The sequence below is a fragment of the Passer domesticus genome, chromosome Z (genome assembly GCF_036417665.1).
Source record: "Passer domesticus isolate bPasDom1 chromosome Z, bPasDom1.hap1, whole genome shotgun sequence".
Taxonomy (NCBI): Eukaryota; Metazoa; Chordata; class Aves; order Passeriformes; family Passeridae; genus Passer; species Passer domesticus.
In genome coordinates, this window is record NC_087512.1 from 79,079,347 (window position 1) to 79,105,414 (window position 26,068).

At 40.4% G+C, this 26,068-nt stretch overlaps 1 protein-coding gene across 2 annotated transcripts; it reads left to right on the forward strand.

Moving 5' to 3' along the window:
* Positions 1-2,819: 2,819 nt before the first annotated feature.
* On the forward strand, positions 2,820-25,140 carry PRRC1 (proline rich coiled-coil 1). 2 transcript variants are annotated; one of them, XM_064403226.1, is made up of 9 exons: positions 2,820-2,958; positions 9,230-9,346; positions 12,269-12,658; positions 13,840-13,997; positions 16,191-16,293; positions 19,297-19,460; positions 20,840-20,943; positions 22,572-22,674; positions 23,612-25,140. In XM_064403226.1, the coding sequence occupies exons 2-9, from the start codon at positions 9,250-9,252 to the stop codon at positions 23,819-23,821; spliced, it is 1,329 nt and encodes a 442-aa protein (XP_064259296.1). In that variant the 5' UTR covers positions 2,820-2,958; positions 9,230-9,249; the 3' UTR covers positions 23,822-25,140. The 2 variants fall into 2 exon arrangements, with proteins under 2 accessions (XP_064259296.1, XP_064259297.1); XM_064403227.1 differs by lacking the exon at positions 2,820-2,958 and adding an exon at positions 3,046-3,185.
* The last annotated feature ends 928 nt before the right edge of the window (positions 25,141-26,068 follow it).

Consider the following 26,068-nt stretch of genomic DNA (forward strand, 5'->3'; position numbering starts at 1 on the left):
AATAAATTCGACCAAATGCACGAGTGCCAGGAATATCTCCATGTGATAATTTCAGTTATGATTTCCTGGCCAATGCGCTGATGGTCAGTGCAGGCATTGGCTGGTGTGTGAGCAGCGCAGTGTCCATCTGGTGTGAAGAACTTAAGAGCGTATCTCATTGGGCTGGCACAGTGCGGAAAATGGCTTGGCTTGAAATGAAAAATGAACATGCAGGAGTGCCAGGAATATATCTCCATGTATTAGTTTCGGTTAGGATTTCTTGGTCAAAGCATGGGCAGTGTCCACTTGGCGTGAAGACCTCACTTGGGCTGGCACAGTGCAGAAAAGGGCTCGGCTTGAAATGAAGGCACTTGGAAGAATCCCAGCAACGCAAGACTGCAAAGGATCTGAGAATTCTGTCTGAGCAGGAGCAAAAACAAGCGGTGTTAAACCACACACCAGGAGTGTGACTGCAACCCTGCCGGCTTGCCCTGCCTGCGTGAACTGCAGAGAGCATGGTTCCCAGGGCTGGGGGAACAGGGGCTCAGTGCTCCCAGTGTGGCAGAAGTCCAGAGCAGCCCTGGGGACCTTTCCAGGTGCCCCAAGTCTGTGCTCCCTCCCGGCCACATGTACCGAGCCCACCATTCTATGCGTTGTCACGTACTTTGCTGTTTTCTCAGCAACATAGTGCCCTCAAGGCTGAAGATGTATTTTGTCACTGGAGCAACACAGCTTTGGGAAAGTCAGAGGTCACAGAAAAGCTTCAGCTTTTGTTCCTCACTTACATTCCCTCTTAATACTCATTTCTCTAACCTCACATTTTTAAAATTATTGCTATATGTTTTCTTCTTACATATGCCTTAACAAAGCTTGTGACTAAATCATTGGTCACAATAAAACAGCTCGTCATTCTCAATGGTACAAAGCAATGTGCATCAACATATTTGGCAAGCATTTACAAAAAATCTGAAGGCATGTATTCCTTCTGTTTCTTAAACTGCAAATATCCTCTGCTTATCTCAGTTCTCTTGATTAATGACCGTGTTTTCTTCTTATCTCAGGGGTAAACACTCATCTCACCTACTTCTTCTGCTAACTCAGTCTTATAGGTCACAGACCAGCCATCATTCCCCTCCACATCACCTCCTGTGCAAGACTGAAAGGAGCAGTGGCACCAGGGAATCACTGCTCTCTTCCGCACTGCATCAGCCATGCCCTCCTTTGGATCACAGCCCTGGTTCTGGTTCTGCTCGCTACGGGGTGGTCAGGGGATGGAAGCATGGCTCTGCCAGCTGCAGGGAGCAGTAAACATTGTGAGTAACAACTACTGCAGCAATACAATGGGTGCTTCCAACCAGCTTGTTTTATCACAGTCTACAGGAACAAAAGACAGCTATTTGTCCCAGCTGACATTTCCAGGCACATGCAGCATGAGAGTTCATTGACTCTAGAGGCACTTCACTCACAGCATCCCTCTAACGAGGAATTCTAAATTAGTAACTGCATCTGGGAACACACTGAAGAGCTGCACACTTAAACGTGTAAACCAAATGGATTTGAGTATAGCAAAGAATTCTGACAGTATTTTGATGTGTGCTTCTCTCAGAGAGTAGTGACTGTACAAATTTTTTCTCCATCAGGACACACCTTCAAGGGTGTATTACAGGCTCTGCATTCTCACACACTCTGCTGTTTTCCAAGCAAGATATAAAATGCCCTCAAAGCTGTGGATGTTTTTTTGTCACTGAAGTAACACAATTTGGGGAAACTCAGAGATCATAGAAAAGCTCCAGCTTCTGTTCCTCACTTATATTCTCCTCTTAATTCTTTTTTTCCTAACATTAAGTTTTACTAAGAAATGCACATACCACAAAAAAAGAAAAAATATTTTCTGTAAAAAAAGAAACCTTGAAGTTTGTCTAATTCAAATGTACTTGGTTTTGCTAAGTTTTCCTTAACATCACACACAGACTCAAGTGGGAGTGCATCGGGTCTTATTTTTCAGGCCTTAACTGAGATACACTCCAAAGTCCTGCATTAGCTGGAACGGGTGGCTAATGGAGTGTAAAGCCTACATGGCCGAATTAACCAGATGATTTTTTCTTCTCTTGTAGGCAGAGGAAGACATTAGACAGCCTACTCATGCCCACGGTGGTGCTGGTGCCCAGGTGGCCAAGAGCCGATGGCCCCTGGGCTGTGCCAGCCGTGGGTGGCAGCGGGAGCGGGGCAGTGCCCGTCCCTGTGCTGGCCCTGCTGAGGCCACAGCTCCAGTGCTGGGTCACCTCTGGGCCCTCACACGGGGAATGGAGGGGCTGGAGCGGGGCCAGGGAAGGGAACGGAGCTGGGAAGGGGCTGGAGCCCCAGGAGAGGCTGAGGGAGCTGGGAAGGGGCTGGAGCCCCAGGAGAGGCTGAGGGAGCTGGAAAAGGGCTGGAGCCCTCAGGAGAGGCTGAGGGAGCTGGGAAGGGGCTGGAGCCCCAGGAGAGGCTGAGGGAGCTGGTCACAGGCTGGACTCCACAACCTCAGAGGCCTTTCCCAACCTAATTCACTTTGTGAACAAAAATCACTTCAACTGAGACGTACTTCAAATCTCCACAAACAGAAGATCTACACACACTGCCCGATAGCGTCTTAAGGCTGTCGTTTTAAGGCTGAGGTTTAAAAGCACTACGTAATTCAGACCAACAATGTCCCGACTGCCCTCTCACACCGCCAGCGTGGCGCTGCCGAAATCCCGCCCGCGCCGCCGGCTTTATATGCGTGCGGAGCGAACCAAGTTGAGGGCGCAATACGGGGGTGCGAGCCCCCCCGCGAGGGGCCGTTGGACCCGGCCGTGAGAGACGTGGCATGGCGCGGCGGCGGGGCGCGGAGGATGCTGGGAGTTGAAGTCCGGAGGCGGCACCGGCCGTGGCCTTCTTTCGTGTATCCCTGGGACGGGAAAGGCCGGGAAGAGACAGCACGGGACGGGGGGATCGGCCACGGTGAGGGCGCTTTTGTCGGCGGGAGGCAGCGCCGCGTTGCGGCCCGTCGTTCCCGGCGGCGGGGAGGAGCGGGCGGAGGGCTGGGCCGGGCGGTGCCGGGGCCCCGAGCGGCTGCGGGCGGTGCGGGGCTCGCTCCTCGTGTTCCCACCCGGCTCGTCCTTGGCAGGGCTGCCGCGGCTCCTTCGCCCCCAGGGCTGCCAGCGCCGGGCTCCGAGGCTCGCTGTGAGGTGAGGGTCGGTGCGCGGGATTCCCGGTGGGATTTATCCCGGTGGGATTTATCCCGCCGCTGCCTCAGGCCGGGTTTCCTCCTGCGTGGAGAGTCTGGGTGCCGGGTTGTTGGGAGCCTCGGGGCAGCGAATTCCAGCCCTGCAGCGAGAAATGGGAGTGCTGGTCCTGGTAAAAAAATGCCTGCGGGTTCGTCCTTCACCCTCGGGAATCTGTTAATGCCGCGTGGAAATGTTGCTTATGGCTTTGTTGTGGTGTTTCCACAGGCATAATTTGCTCTCTGTGTGACTGACTTGTTTTTATTATCCTACGAAAAAAAGCGAAATCACTTCTTTTGGGAGAATAGCTCTGAAAGTGCTGGAGCTGTTGGCACCACATCCCATACCCTGGAAATATCCATACCCTGGAAAATCGACGGGTGCGGGTTGTTGGAATGGGCTGGGCCTGGCTGCTTCTTTGGGGCTGTTATTTCATGGTGTTCTATGGTTTTCCAGCTCAGTTCGAGAGGGTTTTGTGACACGGAAATATTTGGTAGCAAAGGGAGGAGGCACGGGGTGGGGGGGGTCTCTGCTGCAAATCCTGAGGGCTTGCCGTGGTGTGAAAGTGTGTGAAATTAAATAAGTGGAATTCTGATGATTCTGGAAAGGGCAGGCAGCCTTTGGAAAAATGGAGCCAGCTGGGTTTAGGTGTCTGGACTCTCTGCACAAGTGACAAGGGAAGGCCAGCAGCCCTTGGTGTCATTCCTGGTGTTTCCAGCCGTCCTGGACCGTGTTAGTTATCATGCACGCTGGTGAAAAGGCTTCTTTGGTGTTGCTTTTTGGGTTTCTTTTAAGGTGAAAAAGTCACGCAGGTGTTGTGGTTAACGTGAGTTACGTGATGAATGCAGAGTCACGGAATGGTTTGGGTTGGAAAGGGCCTTAAAGATCATTTTATTCCACCCCGTGCCATGGGCAGGGACACTTTCCACTATCCCAGGTTACCCCAAGCCCTGTCCAACCTGGCCTTGGACACTTCCAGGGATCCACAGCTTCTCTGGGTACCCTGTGCCAGGGCTTCCCCACCCTCACAGTGGATTTCTATTAGGATTTTTATTAGGATTTCTTCCTAATATCTGACCTAAACCTACTCTCTTTCAGTTTGAATGTTTTTCACTGTCTGCTGATAGTTCAGCACATCAGATTCTGCATTAATCTACACCCCAAAACATGTAAACTTGCACATTGCACAGTTATTTCATTTGTGGGTTTTCCAGCTTGCGTCACACCTTTGGAGTGCCCCATGTTAACTTGGAGGAAGCACAACTTAAACAGAGCCCCAAAATAATAAGTGCACAGGAGTGTTTACCTGCTGCAATCAGCTTCATTGTGAATTGGGAGGAAAGTTGACTTAGCTTCAGTTTCCTCCTGTAGGGCCTTAATCATGAAGAGTTATCTGCCACCTCAGTCTCGAGTCAAGGGATCACAACACACACGGGCATTGCTTGAGGTGTGACATCAGTAAAGAGCCCAAAGTCTCAAAAATCGGGTGCAGGAGAGTTCTGGAGGGGTTGGTTTGTTGGTTTTGTGTGGTTTTTTTGGGGGGGGTTTTTTGTGGATTTTTTTGGGGGGTTTTTGGTTTGGTTTTTTTTTTTTTGTTTGTTTGGTTGGTTGGTTTTTTGGTTTGTTTTGGTTTTTGGGGTTTTTTGTTTGGTTTTGGTTGGGTTTTTTTTTGTTTGTTTGTTTTTTTTTTGGTTTTTTTTTTGTTTTTGTTTGTTTGGTTTGTTTGTTTTTTGTTTGTTTGTGTTGTTTATCCTGTCTCCTAATTACCTCTCTTTAAGACTTTGGACTTTGGAGCAAGTCGTTCACACGAGGTGATTAAACTGATGGCCTCTCTGTGCACTTTATTTGGACACAGAAAAATTATCTCCTTAGTGCTCTCCCTTTCTTTTCCCCCCTTTCTAAAGTGATGGGGGGAAAAAAGAAAAAAAAACAACAAAACCACGAGGAGCTTTTCAGAGGAAAGTTTTAAATGTACTCAGGGTCCAGTTCTGGTTTTTGAAGAGTGTTGCCATTTTCTTGGTGTTATTATTCTTATATTCTTATTCTGGAGAGTTGTCAGCGTGTGCTTAGCCACGAGCAGTGTCTGCAGCATGTGAAAACTTAATTAAAAGTTATGCCTACTGTGATTAAAGTCAAAATGTTTAGTGGCATTTCAATTTGGTGTTCCTGCTTCATGGTTATGTTTCATCTTAGGCTCTATCTAGAGAGCAGTTTTCTCTCTTAGAGTGCTTAAATAGATTGTGGTTTCTTTTTGTGGGTTTTGGGGGGGGGGGGGGGTGTTTGTTTTTTGTTTTGGTTTTTTGTTTGTTTGGGGTTTCTGCTTTTTATTAGCAGGAGCACCTATTGAAATGGAAGAAGGGATCAATTAAAGATGACTGAAAATACACCTGATTACAGCCTCTGAAGTATAGCTGATTCTGGATAATGTGTTTTTATCCACATGAAATTTGCTAGTCTCCATTTGTAGGCAATCGTAGCATTAGTTGTGAATGTCTGTATTTTAAATACAGAGTAATAACCTGAAGAATGCTTTTGAAATGTGGTTAAGTGGTTTAGATTATTGCAAAATATTAGCACAGACGTAATTGTTTTCTATTAAACTAAAGTGAAGAGATTAATAATTTGCCATTCTACTCTCTAAATCAAATTATTTACTTCCTGCTTTTAGCGCAAGCCCTGTTAAAAATTTCAGAGTTTTAGCATTCAGTACGCACAGCCTAATTCTCTACTTTGGGAGTTAGGTTAATGGCTGAGATTTGGTTTTTGGTTAATGGCTTAGTTTCATCTGGTGAGAATCAGTTCTAGAGACAGACTTTGTGGGTGTACTGTATTTCCTTTGTGTAATATGAGGGTTTAGCATCATCCCTGTAGTGTCTTCATTGTACTGAAAAGGGGTTTTTTAAAAAAAAAAAATAATAGATCAAACAAAATTCACGCTTCTACTTCCTAAAGGGTTTGTTTTAGGAATGACTGATCACTGGAAATACATTTTTCCTCCATTTCTCATCACCATATCTACTTTTTAATTTCCATATAAAAGCGAACCAGGATTTCCTTCTAGGAAGACGTGGCATTATGGAATTTGCAGTTTCTGGTCACGAATCACTAGATGGCAGTACAGATGCTGTGTTCACCTAAATTCCATGTGCTTCACTTTCCTGTCTCTGGGTTTCTCCTTTGCCCCCTCAGTTTAGTAAACCTAAACGTTCTAGTTTGCAAGAAGGCACAAAAGTCACTTCCTTAAGAAGTTAGGCTGAGTTTCCAGGTGCTCCCTGTTGCAAATTTTGTGTTTGTGGCTTGGATTATGAAGAGTTATTATTATAATGTACAGGTTTTTTCTCAAGTCACCAGTTCTGCACCCAGCAGTCATTAAGGAATTGTGGGCTGATCCTACTGGGAGACTTTTACCATGTATTTCCCTTGAGGGAAGTTGGGAACCCCTTCTGGGATTTTTGTTGAGGGCTGAACACTGCTAATGGGTTTCTTGGGTCCTTTTTGCCATGGTTTTCTCCTTCCATCTATTCCTCACACGCCACTGGGTTTGGGTATGCCAGTTATGTTCATAAATATTCTGTAGGATCATTTCAATAATCTGTGGTGCTGAGTTATTTCAACACTGTGAGCTATTGGCTTTAAGTTACCCTTTGTGCTTTTTGCTTTTCTTTTGTCTATTCCCGTGCCTGGTCTTTGCCCTTATTTTTTTAATTTAAATTATTTACTTTTTTCATAATGCAGCACCTGCAAACCACAACTGGGTCATGTTGAAAAATCAGTGTACAGAAAGCTGTTGTTTATGCAGGTAGTCAAGACATCACTGAAGTCAGTTCCATGTGAGATTTTTATCGTATTTCAGCAATTGACATGATTTTTTTCACATTTGGGATTACTGTTTCTCTTCTGAATCTTTTTTATTGCGAAGTTAATAGCAAAAACCAGCTACAGAGTTATTTATGTTTCTACTAATTCCTGACTTTCCAGATGTCAGGTGACTTTTTGGGGGGTTGCCCTTTCTCCCACCCCCCCAGCACTACCACTGTAATAGGTTTCTGAAAATTTGAAAAATCCTTGCACATACTTTTTGGAAATCTGCTCTGTGGAACTTTACCAGTCATTCTGCATGGCCACAGAATTTATTTTAAGTAGCAAGCACCTCTCAGCAGCTTTTAATCATGGCATTGGGTGAAATCAAGGAGCAGATTGGAAGAGCCTCAAAAATGTTTCTAGGTTTTGGTCAGCAATTACTTTAATTGCACCATGGAAAATTCTTTCATGCCTTGCAGAGTATAACTGGAAGAATAACTTAAGAAATATCTCTGTGTAGAGGAATGTAAACTCCTGTAGACTGATTAAAAGACAAAAATCTTAAATTGCCAATTCCTGCCCTTAGTGAAGTTTAATGGAAGAGTTTGCATTTCTTTGTTATGGGATGATGAGATGTACTTTGCCAGGACAGTCTGTTCCCCACCAGGCAGTTACTGATCCTTTCATCCCATCTGAAGAGAAGCCTTTAAATAAATTAGAGATGCTCAGAACCCAAAATCCATCTGTCATAAGAATTTCTTGAGGAGTGCTGCACATAAGCCACGTTGACTTGCTTTCCATGGCTGGGCTGAAGCATTTAATCCTGCATCACTTAATGCAGATCACACTAATTTGTCAGAGGGTCTGTGGCTTCTAGTGTGTGATTTTGATGCTCTTATTTGTTTTGGAAACTCTTAGTGCTTGTCAAGACTGACATTGATGTCCTGCTGTCTGGATTTTTCAGTTTGGTAATAAAAGTAATTTTTCCTTCACAGTAAACTGAGAGTTGTATATACCTTTGAAACAGTGATGAGAGAATGGAAAGTTTTTACTTTTGTTTTTTATTTTTTAAACAGAGGAAAGCTCTGTTTAAAAGTGATTTTGTAAGTGTAGCTCTTTTATTTATATATATATATATATATGAGTATTTTTATTCAGCATATTATCTAAACCTTTTCCTCTGTGAATTCTGAAATAAAATAAGCTGGCAGTCACTTATGTAATGGATACGGTGGAAAATGTTTTGAGCCTATTTTTTATATATATAATTACTTTATACAAGACTTAATTTAGTAGAAGTTCCTTAAGGACTGCAGCCTCAGGGAGTGGTACAGGTAGTTTACCAGACTTTTGAAGAAGCAGGACTTCTAGTAAGCTGCTGCTGCACTGAAGCATGGAAAATCTCCTGGTGTTCATGAAAATCTTAATTTTTCCACTTTTCTAAGACCTTTTACATTAATACTGTTAAATAGCATATAGAAGCAAATACTTCTAATTTTTTTAGAAGTAGTACATCTTAAATGTTTATTCAAATATGTCAAAAGATTCTTCTGGCCTTCAGAATAAAAACGAAAGCCTTCAATTACTGCCACTTCTGTTAACATCACCAGAGAAGTGTGGTGTAAGGATTTTACAGGAACTGGCTATACTGGAAAACTTGGTGTCAGTATAATTTTAACCATGCTGGAAGTAACAGGTCCTGAATTGCATTATTACAGCTCAACAATGCAGCAGAACTGTACAGTGTAGTTAAGTTTTTCTTGCAGTGGGGTGTGGATTTTGTGATGTGCAATTACTTTTCTGTTATTACTCTTCCAAGTACCACCAGTATATTTTGGAAGCAGTAGCTTCCAGAAGGTTTTCCAAGGTTTTTAGAAGGAGTTTGGGAGTTTGAGGTATTATCACAATGCTAAAACTAAAGGGAATATACAGGAGGACAAACTGGGTAATTTTGTACTTGAGATAAGTCAGTGGTTTTCTTTTTTTTTTTCCTAGAGCTGGTATTTGAATTACCTGCTCTGTTCAGGAACGTAAATAACTGTGTTGTCTCCTTTGCATTCAAATTTAAAATCTTTTACCTTGTTTCTCAAGATGCACTTACTTTTTTTTTTCCCCATCACAGCTTTTTGTAGCTGAAGGAAGATGATGGAAGAGCACTTTATATATATATATATCTTTTTTTTTTAATTTTTTTTTTCCCCTCACAGCTTTTTGTAGCTGAAGGAAGATGATGGAAGAGAGTGGGATAGAGACGACTCCGCCTGGCACACCCCCTCCAAGCACAGCAGGGGAGGCTGCTGCTGCTGCTACACCTGTCACTTTAGGTACAGAAACCTCTATTCTATCTTTTGAAGCACCACACAACCAGTTGCAATCAGCATAATTGCAGTTCTCTTCTCCAGGCTAATTAGAAAGATTTAAATTGTTTCTTAATCATGGAAGTGGGCGCCTTATCTGTAATGCATCTGATATCACACAGAATATTTTTAGCAGTTTTTTTTTTATTCTTGAAACTGTTGTAGGAAGTGATGTGGATGCACTTGTATTTTTTAGGGATGCAGGGCCAGGGAAATAATACCTTCCACTGCAGTCCACAGTTAGATGAGGAGCACAGAAGGGAGTTCAAACAAATTTACAGTCCTTTTAGGGGGTAGTGGTAAACCTGAATAATCACTTGTGGTTTAATACTGATAGAATCCCAGAATGGTTTGGGTGGAAAAGGACTTGAAAACCATTTTGTTCCCCCCCTTCCACTGTGCCAAGCTGCTCCAAGGCCTGCCCAGCCTGGCCTTGGACACTTCCAGGGATCCAGGAGAAGCCCCAGCTGCTCTGGGCACCCTGTACCAGGGCCTGCCCACCCTGCCAGGGAACAATTCTTCCTAATAATTTAAATCTGCCCTCATCCAGTTTAAAACCATCCCCCTGCCCTGTCACTCCACCTCTTTTTACAAAGTCCTTCCAGCTCTCTTGTAGCCCCTTTGGGTACTGGAAGGTGCTGTAAGGTCTCACTTGTGGAGGGTAATCAGAGCAATTTTTCAGACTTTTTCAAGATTCTGAACACCATATTTGAATACCAGATACTGAATTTTTTGGCAGTGTGGTATTGTTGAGTCAGACTTGTGCAGTCTCTCTTGTCATATGCTAAAGGAGGAATATACTGAGAAGATCTCAACCCACAACATTATATCAGTTATATAATAAAAGCAATTTTTTAAAACTAAAACTGTGGAAATGTAACCTATGATGGAGCAGTTGTTTTAGCTAGGATGAAAATGGATTCTGGAGTAGGCTTGCAGAGATGTTACCACATATGAAATGTACTCACTGCCTCATTCATAGACAAGCAAAGAAACCAGAGCCAGAAGTGCATGAAGTGCTACAGGATGTCATCAATAAAGTTAATTCTATAAAAATGGTCTTTAAATACCATGTTTTTGGCAGTATTTTCTACTACATAGAGAGTGGCCATTAAAGATTTAATGTTTTTTTATGTGGCATAGAGGTTTGCTGGCAACCAGTGGCAAGGTCTGTTAAAAGAGTTTTTGAAATTAACATGAACATGAACTTTTTTTAACAAAAAGTCTCAGATTTGCTGATGTTTTCTGTGGTGACAAGAGGCTGTCAGCAGCGAGCTACCTAGTTGATGTTTTCAAAAAAAATATGCACTCATAATTTGTCCCATCCAGGTAAAGGTGACATTTCAACAAGGAGTGATACAGGAAGTGCTTTTGTAAGAAAGTCACATTTTTGAAAAACCATTTCCAGAACTGATATTTGGAAATAACTTCCATCATTATTCATTCCTGCAGCCAAAACCAGTGCAAGTGTTGCATAAAAACTGTCGGATCTGTAGGCGTCAACCTGCAAAGAGAATTTCCTGACCTGTGTGAACATCTTCCAAACTGTTTCTGTGGAATTTGAACACACTTATTAAAAATACAAAAATGCAGCACATTCATCTTGCAAGGGCAATTGATGGACATCAGGGAAGATGAAAATTTGCCAGCTAAATTCCGAGGAAATGCATGGTTTATGGGTGGAAGTGGGAAACTAATCGTATGGTACAGCAAGCACAGCCAACGAGGCAATTCCTCCATGTGGATCTCTGTGAGGTGTTTTCTTCAGCCCTTAAACCCAGGCATCAGAATTGTCTGAATGTAGAACCAGATCTTTTAATTCCTGCACCATGAGCTGCTAAAGCAAGATGTAAAAATTACTGAGGATTCTTCAGTTACACTGCTTACCCTAAAAAGTTGCTATCAATGATTGTATTATATGTATGTTAGCCATTATGAATTGACTAGATTATTATATTGATAGTATATTATCAAAACCATTCCCAGTGTAAACAGAAGATGTTCTGTACTCTTAGGAATTTTTTTTTTCATTTGTCTTTTATCTCATAATTTTAATATTTTTGTTGTGAATGTTTTGTAATATACATGACATACTGGTACAGTGGTGCATGTAAACAATATAGAAGTAGATTTTACATGGGGGAATGGATGCTAAATTTTGTTTTTACTTCTGGGTGTGTGTGACTAAGTTTCAAGACCATGGCTTTAGTGTTATTTGCATATCATTTTGACTGTGGTGTTTAGGTTGAGGCCAGTGGGATGCTTAAGCTGGTTTAGCATGTTACTGCCATCAAAAAAGGCAATTTCTGTTTTTCTGACTTAATTTCCTGGCTTAATTTTGTTTTAGACAGGAAAATTGGCTTATCCAAGGATCAGCTGAAACTGGGAAAGCAGAGGGATCAGGGAGATGAGTGCCAGAGAGCAGAGAGCTGCCTTAGGTTCAGTCCATTTTCCAGTGCCACACCTCTAAAACAACTCCCAGATATTAGGAGTGTGTGTTTCATTCCTGAAGATGAGCACTTCCTGCATCCTCAGTTGATGCAGCAGTCACCCAGGAAGAACAGAGCTGGCTGGAAATTTCTGAGGCAGGTTTCAGCTGCTGTAAACTCAGTAGTCAAATGCTGACTTGTCTTTTTAAGCTAATGACAGTAGGGTCATGCAGGAAGAGATGTTCCTGTAAGATAGGAACACCAAGGATTAAGTGCCATTGGTGCTGTGTGAAAACTCAAGCAGAAGTTTCAAATTCACTTTGAATTAAAAAAAAAAAAAAAGCCTGACTGGTTAAAAAATTATTTGTGAAATGTGTGAACAATTATATAACTGAATCTCTGAGATTAAGGCTTCTAAAATTCTTTTTTATCTCTTTTTTTTTTCCCCTTATTTTTGCAGCTTTTTCCAGCCCCCTTGCCACACCAAGCATGCCATCTTCTCCTGCCTACTCACCACCCTTGCCAGCTGGAGTGTCCACAGTTCCTCCTCCCATGATGACCTCGGCCTCTCTTCCACTCGTGCCTTCTGCCACCATTTCCACAATTGCACCACCCCAAAGCCCTGTCCCACCTCCTGCTGCCCCTGCAGCTTTCAGCACCCCCGTCTCCCAGTTCTCTGCTCCTCCTCCTCCTCTGAGCTCTGCTGCTGGCCCTGGCCTTCCTGCCCCTCCCACTGGTCCCCCCATTTCAGGGTTTTCCATGTCTTCCACCTATGACATCACCAGAGGTCACGCTGGCCGAGCACCTCAGAGCCCACTGATGCCTTCATTTTCTGCACCTCCAGTCACAGGTAACTCTCTGTTTATTAGCTGTGCTGAGGATCTCCTTGGTGGCTTATCATTCTTTTGGGTATACTTAATTAATTAGCTGTACTTAGAAGAAGGGATAATACTCTTCACTAATGTAGCTCTACCAGAAGAAATAACCTTTAAAATACACTCATGGTCCAGAACAGAATCCACTTTAGGTTCTGGTGGCATTCAGGTTCTTTTCTTTGAGAACTTTTATTTTTGTTCTTTATTTTACCTTGCACACCAAAGCCCAGCTTTTTTTCAGCTCAGAGAGCCACCTTCAGCCATTGTGTTTCCCCAGAATGACAATCACAGGCTGTAAACTCATAATTTTCAGGGTTTTGTTCTGAAAATCTGTCTCTTAACAAGCTGTCTGTCACATGACACCAGCTTCTATTTTCTTGTTTCCAGCCACGAAATTGCATTGGGATAGCTAAAAATACATAATAATACATACCCTCCATGCAGGCAGTTGCTGTGGTGCTGAACTGATGTCATTTTCAGCTTGTGGAATGGAAACTTCTCTCCTCAGCTGAAGTTGGGCCAAGCTTTTATTATTACTGGTGATACCTCTTTTAAGTAGTCTGTATTAGGAAGATGTCTAAAAAGAGCTATCAGTTGTGCAGCATAAAATAAAAATAACTTTCAGTTAAGGCTAGTGTTGGAAAATATGTTAAAATAAGCTTGAGTAATGGGGGAAAGGACTTCATTTTTCTACTGTTTTAGTTTCTTCTGTTTTCCTTCAAAATATGTAAAGCTTTCTCCTTTTTCTACTACTATTGATTTCCAGCACTTGGTGTTAGAAAATTTACTTTTCCTATTGTATAACAACATTCTTATGCCTTTGTTCAGAGACTAACTCTTGTCCCTCTCTTTACTGAGAGTTTATTATGAAAATTTGAATACAATAAATAGAACAGCTTTTAAATTAGTGTGATAAGAAAAAGAATAATTGTTTAACTTTGTACATAATGTGCAAGCAGTCTCAATTTTCTCAGCAGATATGACTGCATTCATTAGATCTGCTAGCCTTTAACAAACAGAATTGTTCTTGTGCCTCCAAGAAACGAGGTGAATTTGCCTTGAATTTTTATTCTTCCTGCTATTTTCCTGTTAAACAATTACATGTTGCTTCAATATAACAAATTAAACCTTTGTGGTTTATATTTCTCTCTTACAGGTGTTTTGGCAGATCCCATTACTCAACAGGCAACTTTCTCTTCATCTCTGTCTCCTGGGACTGGTTCTGCAATCACTTTTCCTGAGGAGCATGAGGATCCCAGAGTATCTGCTGCCCAGAGTGGAGCCCCTGCTGGGGGACTCTGGGGGTTTATAAAGGTAGGGGGTTTCTCTGTCACCTTCATGAGGAATTACCAGTTTGTACTGGTAATTCCTCATGAATTTCCTGTTGTACTCTTTTAAGTGCATGCTGCTACTGTAAGTAATTTTTTTTCCAGCCTCATGTGCAAGGTGGCTGTTTTTAATAGTGGTGTTTGCTGAAACCATGCTTTTATTTTTTTTTCTGTGTAGAAGAGAGGGGACTGTACAAATGCAGGTGTTCTAGGTTAGTTTTGATTGCTGTGACAAGAACTTGTGATAGAGCCTGTTCCATATGGATGTGTTCTTGAACCAGATGAAATTCTAGAACCTTAAAGACCTGAAAGATATTTTTTTTACTTCACAAAGTCTGTATGCAGAAAAAGATAAGTCTGCTTTACCTTACCTGAATGCTTTGCATATCCAGTTTATAATTTTCTAATTAACAGAGTTTGGTTCCTGTGGGATGCAAGTCATGCTTGTTCTGTAACAATCAAGTTGTATTTTGTCTGTTTTCATGGACAGACAAACTACCTATTTTTTCAATCGCAAAGGAGCATCTAAGGTATTTTGGAAGATTAGTCTGCTAGAAGGCATGGAATATACAGTGCAGAACAGATACTCCTTGTGATGCCATCTATTCAGATAGAGGAAATAAGCAGCAACATCAAATAGTAGAATTTCATTAGCCTGTAACCTCTCTGGAGCTGTAAGAGATGCTACATTTAAGTAGCATCATGAAGATTGTGGCTAAAAAGATCTGAGGGCTGTACATGGACACTGAGCTGTCTTCAAGAGCAGCACCACATTCTGTCCCATCTCACACTCAGTGTGAAGAATGAAGAAGATTATTGTCCCAGTGCACTTGAGGAATTTTGGGTTTTGATCCCTTTTAAGCATGAAAACCTGGCAGAAAAAGCTGTGTGTGACATGGCAGACTGAACCCTCTGTTTCTCCAGTGATACAGTCTTAAAGAGGAGGATTAAATCTCCATCAGTAGACTGCTGAGAGCAGAGTGGCCATGCTGCCATTTTCAGGGAGAAATATCTTTTCATTATCATAACACATTTTCCTTCTTCCTTTATGTAACAATGTTTTCCTTTCAGTCCTTACATTCCTCCTAATGTTTGCAGTAGGTGGCAGTGTTCTAGAAGAGAACATTTTACTTGTAACATGATTCTTTAGCCCTTCTTAGAGTACCAGAGCTTTCATTTGCAAATTAATTGAAAAGCCAATCTCATCCACATTTTAGTGCTGTCACTAGAATCCAGAAGGGTCCTGTTTCTATTTTTGGATCATTAATAATCTGTGTTACTGACTCCAGTAATAAAGACTTCGGTTGAAGTATCAAGCATTCCATGTGCTCTGTGCATTCAGTAACTACTTCTTGAGAATTTCTTAAGTGAAATAGTGAGGAATCATTAATTATACTGACACCATCAAGTTTGTGATGTATGTAAGCCCACATCAGAGTCTGTGCTTTCTAAAGGTGAGCTAGTGTCTGGGACATGTGGTGGGAATTTTTACAGAAATGCATCCTGAATTTCCTGTTCAGGAGCTCACACAGTAGTTGCTACACTTACCTTTATTTCTGTTGTTGAAGTAATTTGATATACTCTTTTTCCTCTGGTGTTGTTAAGAAATCATACACCTTCCTTTCAGATTTCCTTCAAGCTCAGTAATACTGAAAACTATGACAATCTAAAATTGACAAATTAATAGCCTGTAATCAAATGGGACTGTTTCAGTTTCTTCAGGCATTCAAAGATGCCTGAGCAGTCCCATTGCAGTTCCAAGACTGATTTCCACATAATTGTTGCAATAACTTGATTGGGATAAAAACTTGGATTATTTCACCCTCTTTGTGCTAGGCAGATGAACACATAAGGGCATCTTCCACAGGTAGAAGCAGTCTGAGTGTTCAGTGTTCATTATATTGACTTAATGTTAGTTAGGCAGCCAGGATGCTGGAGAAGCATTGCCTGGCAGTTTCTGCATTAGAGGAAGGTAATATTTAAACCTGAGGTAGTAACAGAAAAGCCATGCACTGATAGTCGTGTCCTGCAGTGTTTGTGCTGAGTAATGCACAGCAGATGTTACAGAGCAGCTTAATTTTTGTTGGTTTTTTTTTTAACTGTAACATTTTGAATTTCTTGAGAAGAAAAAGAAAAAAAAACCAGAAAATAATATGGAAATGTATTTGCTTAAATTTAGGGTGTAGCTGAGAATCCCATGGTGAAGTCTGTTCTTGATAAAACCAAGCATTCAGTGGAGACCATGATCACAACGCTGGATCCTGGCATGGTTCCATATATCAGTGAGTGTTTATGATAAACCATCAAGTATTGCTTGCAAATCCTGGCAGTAGCCACTACTTCTGCACTTGAAGTGTAAAAGCATTTCAGTTACAGCTTGAAAATTCACAAGAAAGAAAAGCTTTGTGTTACTCACCATTTTTTATTTTACTGGAGGACACTGTGTCACTGACCTGAGAGTAAAATAAGCAAGCAAAAGGCACCAGTTGTCCAGGGTGGTGGTTTGGTTTTGGTTTTTTTGGCATGGGTTTTTTGTAACCAGCAGCCTGATAAGCAGCTCTCCCTCCTACATGTGCCAGTACTGACCTTGTTCTTCCTATGAAAAAAGCTGGTCAGGAAACAGCCAAGACTGAGAAGAAACCATTAAAATTATTTTTTTTATTATTTTGATTCCCTGAGATTTTTTTTTTTCAGCTGAACCTATTAGATGACCCAGGTAACTACTGCTGCATTTCTGAACTACTGCAGAGGACAGGGGAAGATGACCTAATTATTGAGTAGTAGTTAATTGTCTTGCATTTGAGGGAAAATTTCCCAGCAACTGTCTAGTGAGGAGGGAGTGGAAATAAAACCAGTGAGGCCAGCCAGCAGTGCCTTCTAAAGGTATTTGAGAAGAGTAGCAGGGTGCAGGGCAAAGCTACAGTAAATGTTGACTTATGCACAATTTAACAAAGTGTGTTTAAGGTTTCCATTGCAGTCATCACTGTCCCTTTTTAGAAACAGGATCTGTTGATATCCTGGATAGTTTGACCCAGTGTTTATTGACAGAACATCTTTATCTGGAGGAGGAAGTAACACTAATACAATGCTTGGTTTGTAGGATTTAGGTTGAGTAAACTAAGTCAATGGTTACCTCTAAACTGTGTAAGTCCTATTAAAAGGGGGAGCATCTGTATACATCTTGGTCATTTATGTACTGCATTGGTTTTGTAGTTTCAGGTTGTGAAGATGGGGCAGAGGTTTGTAAACTTAGCCTGTACTTCCTTGTAGAAATATATTCTACAAAACCTGTGTCCTCAACAATAGCCCCACTTCTGTCTGCTCTCCCTCCATTACTACAATGCCAAAGGAATTTCATGTTCCTCTTGCCAAAACTTGTAATGACAAAGCTTCTGGATGAGGTGGTTAAAATAGATTTTTTTTTCCTCTTCTGAGCAAATAGTATTTCTGTAATCTGTTTCTTGAAAGGAGCTGAACTGTTTTCATTGGCACATGGTGAAAATGTTATCTGAGCTGCAGTCCTGGAACAGACAATTTCTATCTAGACAGGAAGTGGTCATCTCATAAGAATAGAACAGTACTTTTACAACAAAAGACAGCAGGGAATCTTAAATTAAATACGGAACTGTCATTTCAGTTTATAATGCACAAGGTACAATGAAATTTCACATTCAGGTGTCAGAGCTTAACTTGATGTAAGAGTTCTGCCCTGAATTTACCATTTTATCTAGTTCTTACATTTTAGGTTTCCATTTTACTAGATTTTGTCACAAATTGGTTTTTTTTAACCCCATCTTTGTTTAAGTTCCGTAGTATCTCTGATGAAAAAATAGATGCTTCTGATATTTGATGATCCATAATACAAAAGAACATAGTCTGTATTTTGCAACCAGACATGTGGCACAGTTGTCATTCTTAAAACTGTTAGGCAGTAATTTACTAGATACGTTATAGATTAGTTTTTAACTTCATTAAAAGCTGTTGAACAGTATTTATCTGTTCCTGAGCAGTCAGGCAAGGCTAACTTCAGTAAAAGCCTGCAGTCAATTTTAAGCACTTGTTTAATTATGTTAAATTGATTTATATCAAGAAGGAATCAATGAAAAAGATACTCTCAATTATTTTTAGTCCAGTAGTTGCACAGCATTTAAAACAATTGCTCCAAGTTCAGTGATCTGTACACCTAATTCCATTCAGCAAAGCAATTGGTAAATAAAATTATAAAAAATTACCCTAAACCCCCAAAATAGGTTTTACTACTGTTGTAGCCTATCTGGTGATTATTCATAAAAATAAGGTTATTCCTGTAACTGAGGTCTGCTGATTAATATAAGCCAAAAAGTTAATTTTTTTTTTTCATGAAAGTTTAAGCTTTGAGTTTACCCTTATTCGTGGGGGAACTTTTCTTGAATCAGGATAAATACTGCAAACTCTGTAAGCTCCTGTTGTTGATGCAGTTTACTTAGGCAGCTTTCTCTGGTGTCATACTCCACTTTTGAGGAAAGATTCAGCTGCTCTTGAGAAGGCTTTTCACAGCAGGGATGGGTTTTACTATGTGATTCTTCACAGCAAAAGTGATCAGCTGTGACAGATGTGAGGTGTGATTGAGTCTGATATAGTAGTTTTAGATTTAATTAATGAATTGTTTTGTTTCATTCTGAAAAAGTTCAGTGAAAGCTCATGCTTCTTTATGGAGATACAACCCTATGGAAAATGTTTAGAAGTGTGAACAAGCTTTTTGGTTCCATAGGTTTAATATCTAAACAAAGCAATAAAATGACAGTGAAGTTCACATTCCAAGGACAGCTAAAAAGTAATGGGAGCCTTTCTTTTAAATCTTGTGTAATTTGGCAGCTGTTCACTGGATTTTATGACCCGCATCAGTGTTCTTGATCCCATTCATAAGAGTTTGCAATATTCCTTGATGCTTCACAGAACACCAAAACATTGTTTGAAATGGATGTTTCTGAGTTATTTTCCTAAAGCTCTGTGAATTGTCATCTTGAATGGCTGGTATGATTTTTTTTTGGGTGCTGAACCTGAAAATAGGTCAGTTCCTGCTGCCTGTCTTTCACCCTTGTATCCCTTAGTTATTCATCTGAATTTCAATTCCTAACTTAAATGACTTCTGCTTCATGGAAGAATTACTGTCCAGTGCATGAGAAAGAAAACAAAGCAGCTGAAGAAGGTGTAGAAGTGTTTGTGAACTATCCAGCAGTGGGAAGGAGGAATATTCCATGTGTGGATGTTTTCTTTACAGATTAGTTTACAAAACTATTTTGCAGGAACTGGGGGAGAGCTAGACATAGTGGTCACTTCCAATAAAGAGGTGAAAGTTGCAGCAATTCGGGATGCTTTTCAAGAAGTCTTTGGGATGGCTGTTGTGACTGGAGAGGCTGCACAGTCCAACATTGCACCACAGCCTGTGGGCTATGCTGCAGGCTTGAAGGTAAGAGGATATATAGTAGTAGCAAAGAGAAATTCACCTAGAGGATCTCATTTTCTGTAAAATGAAGTTCAGTTTCTGGGATAAGTAAACATTTTCTTGGGGGATTTTTTTGGTGTTGTGGGTTTTTTTGTTATTGCTGTTTGTTTGTGGGGTGGTTTTTGTTTGGGTTTTTTGTTGTTTTGTTTATTTATTTTTTGTTTTATATTGTTCAGGGTTGGGGTTTTTTGGTGGTTGGTTGGTTAGTTTTGTTATTTTGGGGGTTAAGGAGTTTAGGGGTTTTTTCTCTTTTTTCCCTCAGTTTGGATCATTAGATCCAAAGCTCTCCCTTTGAAATATTTTCAAGTTTTCTTGCAAACACATTTGCAGCAAGTGCAGAGTACCCATGTCAGTGTATGATACCATTTATGTCAATTTTCTTGTACTGTCATTGATTGCCATCACATCTTGCATACATTGTGCTATTACTGTGGTTTCAAAGCATATTAGGCATTTTTTGAATAGTCTGTTACTAGCACATCATGTTGGAAATGTTAGAAATTAAAAGTCTCCAAGAGTGATTTTCCTCCCCACTGATTCTGTAGATCAAAGACAGTTTGATCAACACTTGATCTTCCTGAACAGATCTGTGTTCTCTTTGAAAAATCAGAATTCCCTGTGCAGCCTTGCAAACTGCTGTGCCACCCCAGAGGAAGGGTTAGCAAAGGTTGTTTCACCATTTCTGGCCAATAAGTGAAAATCCTGAAAACAGCTGTTTCATACTCTATTTACTAAATGTAAGCAAAAATTAATGAAAAGGGAAGCCTTTCCCCCTAACTATTGAGGCAGTGTTAGCAGAGTAAAGCCTGTCCTCAAAGCTGTGTATTATCTCTTGCAATTTTATATTGAGATAAAGCAGAATAATGTGTTCTTTTATTTGTTTATCTCCTGCAGTGTATTGTATATTTCTGTTACAACTTCAGAGTGATAACAGTTTTCAGGGGAATAATTCCTTTGTGTTAGTTTGAAATGTAACACAACAAATGGATTCTTTCCCTTGCTCTTACAAAGTTGGTCCAAAGCTCTTAAAGACTCTAAACCCAGTAAGTTTTATTTTGTAGAAATGTAATGATGCTTTAACTGAGAGTTAAACCCATCACAGGTTAGGAATTCTTTGCATGCTACCGTGGTATTTTTCTTGGAATGTAAAAAAACCTTAAAAAAAATGAATTAGCTTTATCATAGGTTTTGTTACTGTTTGGGATTCCTGGCCTTTCACTACTTTGGGCTGTTGGGTTTTTTCCTATTGAGTCATTTTGAAAAGTGTGGTTTTGGGATTGATCTGCACGCAGGGCACTAAGCTGTGCCTCAGAGTTTTGTCTAAGAGCTTGTGTTCCACCCAGGGAGCCCAGGAGAGGATAGACAGCCTGCGCCGGACCGGAGTCATCCACGAGAAGCAGCCTGCTGTGTCAGTGGAAAACTTCATTGAGGAGCTGCTTCCTGACAAGTGAGAGCCTTGAATTTATTCCAGGAGGGTGGGGAATATTCCTTGTTGACTGAAAGCCTGTAAGGAGCTGGTGGCAGTTTGAGAGGGAGAGGGAGAACGAGAATGAGAAGGGAGAAGGAGAAGGAAGGAGAAAGAAGAAGGAGAAGACTTGTCTGAAGTATTTTGGCAGGCTTGATTTTGGTGATGATGTTCAGCTTTTTGTCCAGGCATCTTGAAACCTTAATATAAAGAAATCCTTGTCAGCTTTTGTAGATTGACAATGTAAAAACACAGTGAAGCGAGCTGAAAAAAATTAAGGAGCTGTAAAATTTGGCATCTGGCTAATGGTTTGTGCATTCTTGTGTGCATCCTGCCTTCTCCCTCTGAAATTGTATCAGAAGAGATATTGGGAGATATTCCAGCATTTAGAACAATATGATTTCATCAAATAATATATTTTCTGTTTTCCTTTCACTGAGAATATATTATTGCATCTAACTTGCACTGCACAGACACAAAAATGCTGTTTCAAAATGCATTGCAACTTGATTTTCTAACATGTTGTTTTACAGACAGATCTTGAAGCACCTTCATAATTAAATTCCAAAACATTAGGGGCAATGCTGTGTTTTTCTTGATACAAACTTAAATAGTTTTCTTCCACTGTTTACCATGCTTGTACACGTTCAAAGGAGAGGAATTTCAAGTAATCACCCACAATACTAATAATGTATGTCATAGTTAATCCTCCTTGAAAAGACAATAAAATGTCTAAATCAGCCTAGATGGAAATAAATGCTAAACAAAAATTGAAACTTCTTCCTAGTCTTATCTACTTTAGAAAATTCCTCATTCATATTGCATGACAAATACTAAATGAAAAAACAGAGCAAAAGAAGAGTATCTGTCAAAAAAGTAAAGCCCATCACATGGATAAAAATGCAAATATTAGAAGACAAAAAAATATTAATAATTTTGTTACTAATTGGAAGCAAGTTATAGTTAACCATGAGGCTTTCTCAGCAGTCTTTAATAGTTAACAGTCAAAGCATTCCAGTGTTCTATTCCCTGCTTCAAAGATGATGGAACTGCTTCTTCCTGTCTGGCTCCACTAAACTCTTACCATGAGGCTTATGTGGTCCAGACAGGCAGGAATGTTTCCCTGAATAAATCATTTAAATCATTGCTATAGCATTAGACTTACCAAAAAATCTTCCGTATGCAGAACATGAATGATAAATAGACAATTTTCTTTAAAATTGTTACGGAAGGTTATTTTAATGAGAAATGTTCCTTGAAAAATTGAATGAAAACTGTAGCAGAATACCTGTGGCCAAGGGATTATGTCTGCCCACACACCCACCCCTCCAGCTCTTTTTTTTCCTTTGATTTGTGAGTTTCATGTAATTTGTATTTCTGTGTATATTATGCATTTTACATGCATAGACATGCACTATTATGATAGATTAGATGAAAAGTGACACATGCAAATTTCACTTGCAAAATACCACAACAGTTTGATGAGTTTCATTATTAAATTATTACTACAGCTGTAATAGAGATTGTAAAATGTTCATAATTCAACTTTTAGCATGTTGGTTTTCACCAGAGTCTTACTCAGAAATAAAACAATTTGCACATCACTGCAGGTGGTTTGACATTGGATGTCTGATTATTGAGGATCCAATTCATGGAATTCACCTGGAAGCATTCACCCAAGCGACACCAGTGCCTTTGCAATATGTTCAGCAGGTGAGAACGTATTCCTTTTTCAGTTTTCTTACCAATTAACAGCTGAGACATAAGACTGAAGTTTTAATTTTAGTTATGCTTTTAGTTCTTACTGGAAGTTATTACACAAATATTTTCGTTTATGAAATGAGGACACAAAATATTTTTGCAGCGTGTTTTATGAATTAATCTTTAGACAAAGAAAAGCTTTATAGTAAAGCTTTTCTTAGTCAAGAGTCTCATTCTGCAATATTTGTCACTGTGGAGCACAAGTTTTACTCTCCTGTTTAAGAAGAAGAAATACTAACCAAGCAGGCAGCATGCTGTACTCTCTGAAAACTCTTTCCTAAAAACAAAACATTCCCATTTTCCAGATCAATACTTGGACTTAAGTCCCCGATGAACACAGAGTTCCACCTAAAAGACTGATTTCAAATGTGCTATTTTGACACATGACAAGGATGTACAATTCTGAAATCAGAATATTTAAATATTGGAAATACCTTGGTTTGTTTGAGTGGAAATAATGGGATGAACTGCAGTAGTGTGCAGTTCTGAAATACCACCAAAAGAAGTTTTTCTGGAGGTGGTTTATTTTCCTTTGGGCACAGACTGGGAATTACTCCAGTCACTGCATGTTGCCTGACAGCAGATATGAGTCATTCTTTAGTTAACTCTGGACTGAAAATTCTTTTAAAATAAATGTTTCCATGAAGAATTTATAACCAGAACTGTTCAGGGTTTGATCCTCAGATGCTTTGGGAGAGCATATAGTAATTTTGGGGCTTTTTTCAGTAGCATCAGTTTCTGAATAGCTGAAATTTGATTCTCACACCCTTTAATTTGCCAGGTCTGTTGATACAAGAATGATTCCTTGCAAAAGTTGGTTACATCTGACGACAGACGTAAATCTGTTAATTCCAGTTTCAGTAATCCCTTCCCAAACTTTTACACGCAGGCCAAGAGTCTCACCCCTCAGGACTACAGCCTGAGGTGGTCAGGGCTGCTGGTGACGGTGGGCGAGGTGCTGGAGAAGAGCGTGCTGAACGCGAGCAGGACGGACTGGCACGCGGTGTTCACGGGCATGTCCCGCCGGCAGATGATCTACAGCGCGGCCAAGGCCCTGGCAGGGATGTACAAACAGCAGCTGCCCCCCAGGACCGTGTGACAGCGGGGCCACCCTCACGCCAGGAATGCTGGGCTTGATTCCAGGATCGAAGTGAGAGCCCTGTGTTCCCCATCCTCAGCACAGATTTGTGATTTTAACTCTAAGCCGTCTCTGCTTCTTGAGAAGTGAAGGTGATTTCCAGGAAGTGGAAGTGAGCAATTGCAGTTTTTAGCTAATGTGTGATTTCCAGTATGATTCATAAAGCAAACGTGTATTTATGACTGCTACAGGCAGCATTGCAGTTTTTTTAACTGGAATGTGCTGTGGTGTGACACCTTACCAGCCATTTGCTGAGACAGTTAGTTAGTATTCTTTCTAAAGGGGATATTTGTTTAGCTATTTCTATTATATTAGTAATATAAACATGTTGACAGCATAACATGTATGTTATATATGGATTTCAGTCCAGAGAGACTACCTTCTCTATTACATGTGGTTTTTGGGGCATGTTTTTAGGGGATACTTATCACCTCCTTGGGTTGGTGTCTGTATGTAGTTCTCAGGAGTGATGCAAAGTAGTCTCTACAGCACCTAAGAGTGAGCTGCTGAAGAAGAGCACAAATCCATGCCCTGTTAGTTGAAGTTGTTGCTAAATAATTCTGATTTATTATTTTCTATGCTGCGTCTTTCTGCTTTTTATGTAACAGTAATTGAATTCGTGGCCAGCTGAAGAACCACAGACAAAATTTCAAGTTGCTTCAGTGGGTTTTAGATCAGGTACTGCACTCCCCACATGAAATCATCTCAGCAGTTTCAATAACATGATTTACTCCAGTGCTTCCAGACGTCATCTGTTATATGTAATTATGTAATTTTTTCTATGTATTTAGAGTTGTCAGTAATTTGATTATGGAAAACGGTCATGTGTGTATCACTTGCTTTGCTATTCTGGGTTTTCTAAACACTTTTAAGTCTGAAAGCTTTCATGATGTCATGAGTTCACTGTTTCTCATATAAGTTTTCAGTGGTGTCTGATTTTTTTGTGGCTATAAATACCTTCCATCTATGCTCACACAATCTTAAATCTTTACTTAGAAATATGGAAGTAATTGTGAAGAAAATATTTTGGTAATAATACTTTTTTAAGAAACAAAGAAACAAATACTTTTTGTTTGCCTTAAAGAAGCAGTTTTTCAGCTTGTATTGCTCAGCCTTTACCTTTCTTAGATGCTTTCAAAGAACATTTTGTATACAATATACTGTTAAGCCAGCTCATATTTGTACCCAGTGAAAGCCTGTCTATTTCCAAGTAATATATTTGGCCTTAATTGGCTTACTCTGTAAAGCAGTTGAATAAATGTTTTCCCTAGAGAACTGCATCTATTGTAAAGGCTTGGTTTTTTTTACAGATGATGAATATCTTTATTGAAGTTGTATTTGCATGGTCACTTTGCAGAATTGTCACATACTAAACAAGCAAACAAGTGATCCAGCTCTCAGTCTTGACGTCCCTCACTGAGACTGCTTCTTTCCATGTTAAACCTAAAAGGTGATACAGAGTTTTCTCTCTCATTGTACAGCAAAGGCATCTTTGCATTTCCTGTCATTTCAATTTGCAGTATATAATAAATAGATTGCTGCTGTTTTACCCCCTGCTTGCAGCATCTGTGATGCAAAGGAGGAGGACATGAAGTCATCAGTAGGTTTAGGTGCCCTGGCATGGCTTAAAATTAAAAGTGAAGAGGAACAACCCTTTTCTTTCTCCCTTTCCTGTCCCTGGCCTTCACTTTTTTAAGAGGTGGGAGGAGTAGAGGAAGATGGTGTGGTGAAGTGAAATGGTTTTTATCTGCCTCATTGAAGAAGGTCTTGTGATTTATTTTTGACAACTCCCAAAAGAATTAAAATGGTGTAGCTTTGCAACTACCTATTAGTTCTTTCCCTTTGGGGAGCATTATTTGCTTGTGTATTGAAAAGCAACATCCTCACATGAATACCACAACCTCAGCTTCTTCCCTGAGAGGCCAAGGGAAGGAAAAATGTCTGGACTGTGATCTGGGAGGCTAAAAAGTTGGAAATTGCTTCCTGCATTTTTCTGGAGGCCTTGCTCAGGGTCTGAGTTACATGGATAAATTCTGAACCGTGTTATGGAGACAGTTCAGCTTTTCACCACCTTCAGGGTTGTGTTGTGGGCAATAATAAGTGAGAAAGCTCGACAGGGGTGTTAAATTTATACACTGATCAGTGTAGAAAAGCAGAGACACTTTGGACTTGTAACTTTTGTTGCGACTCTCAACTGCCACATCATGG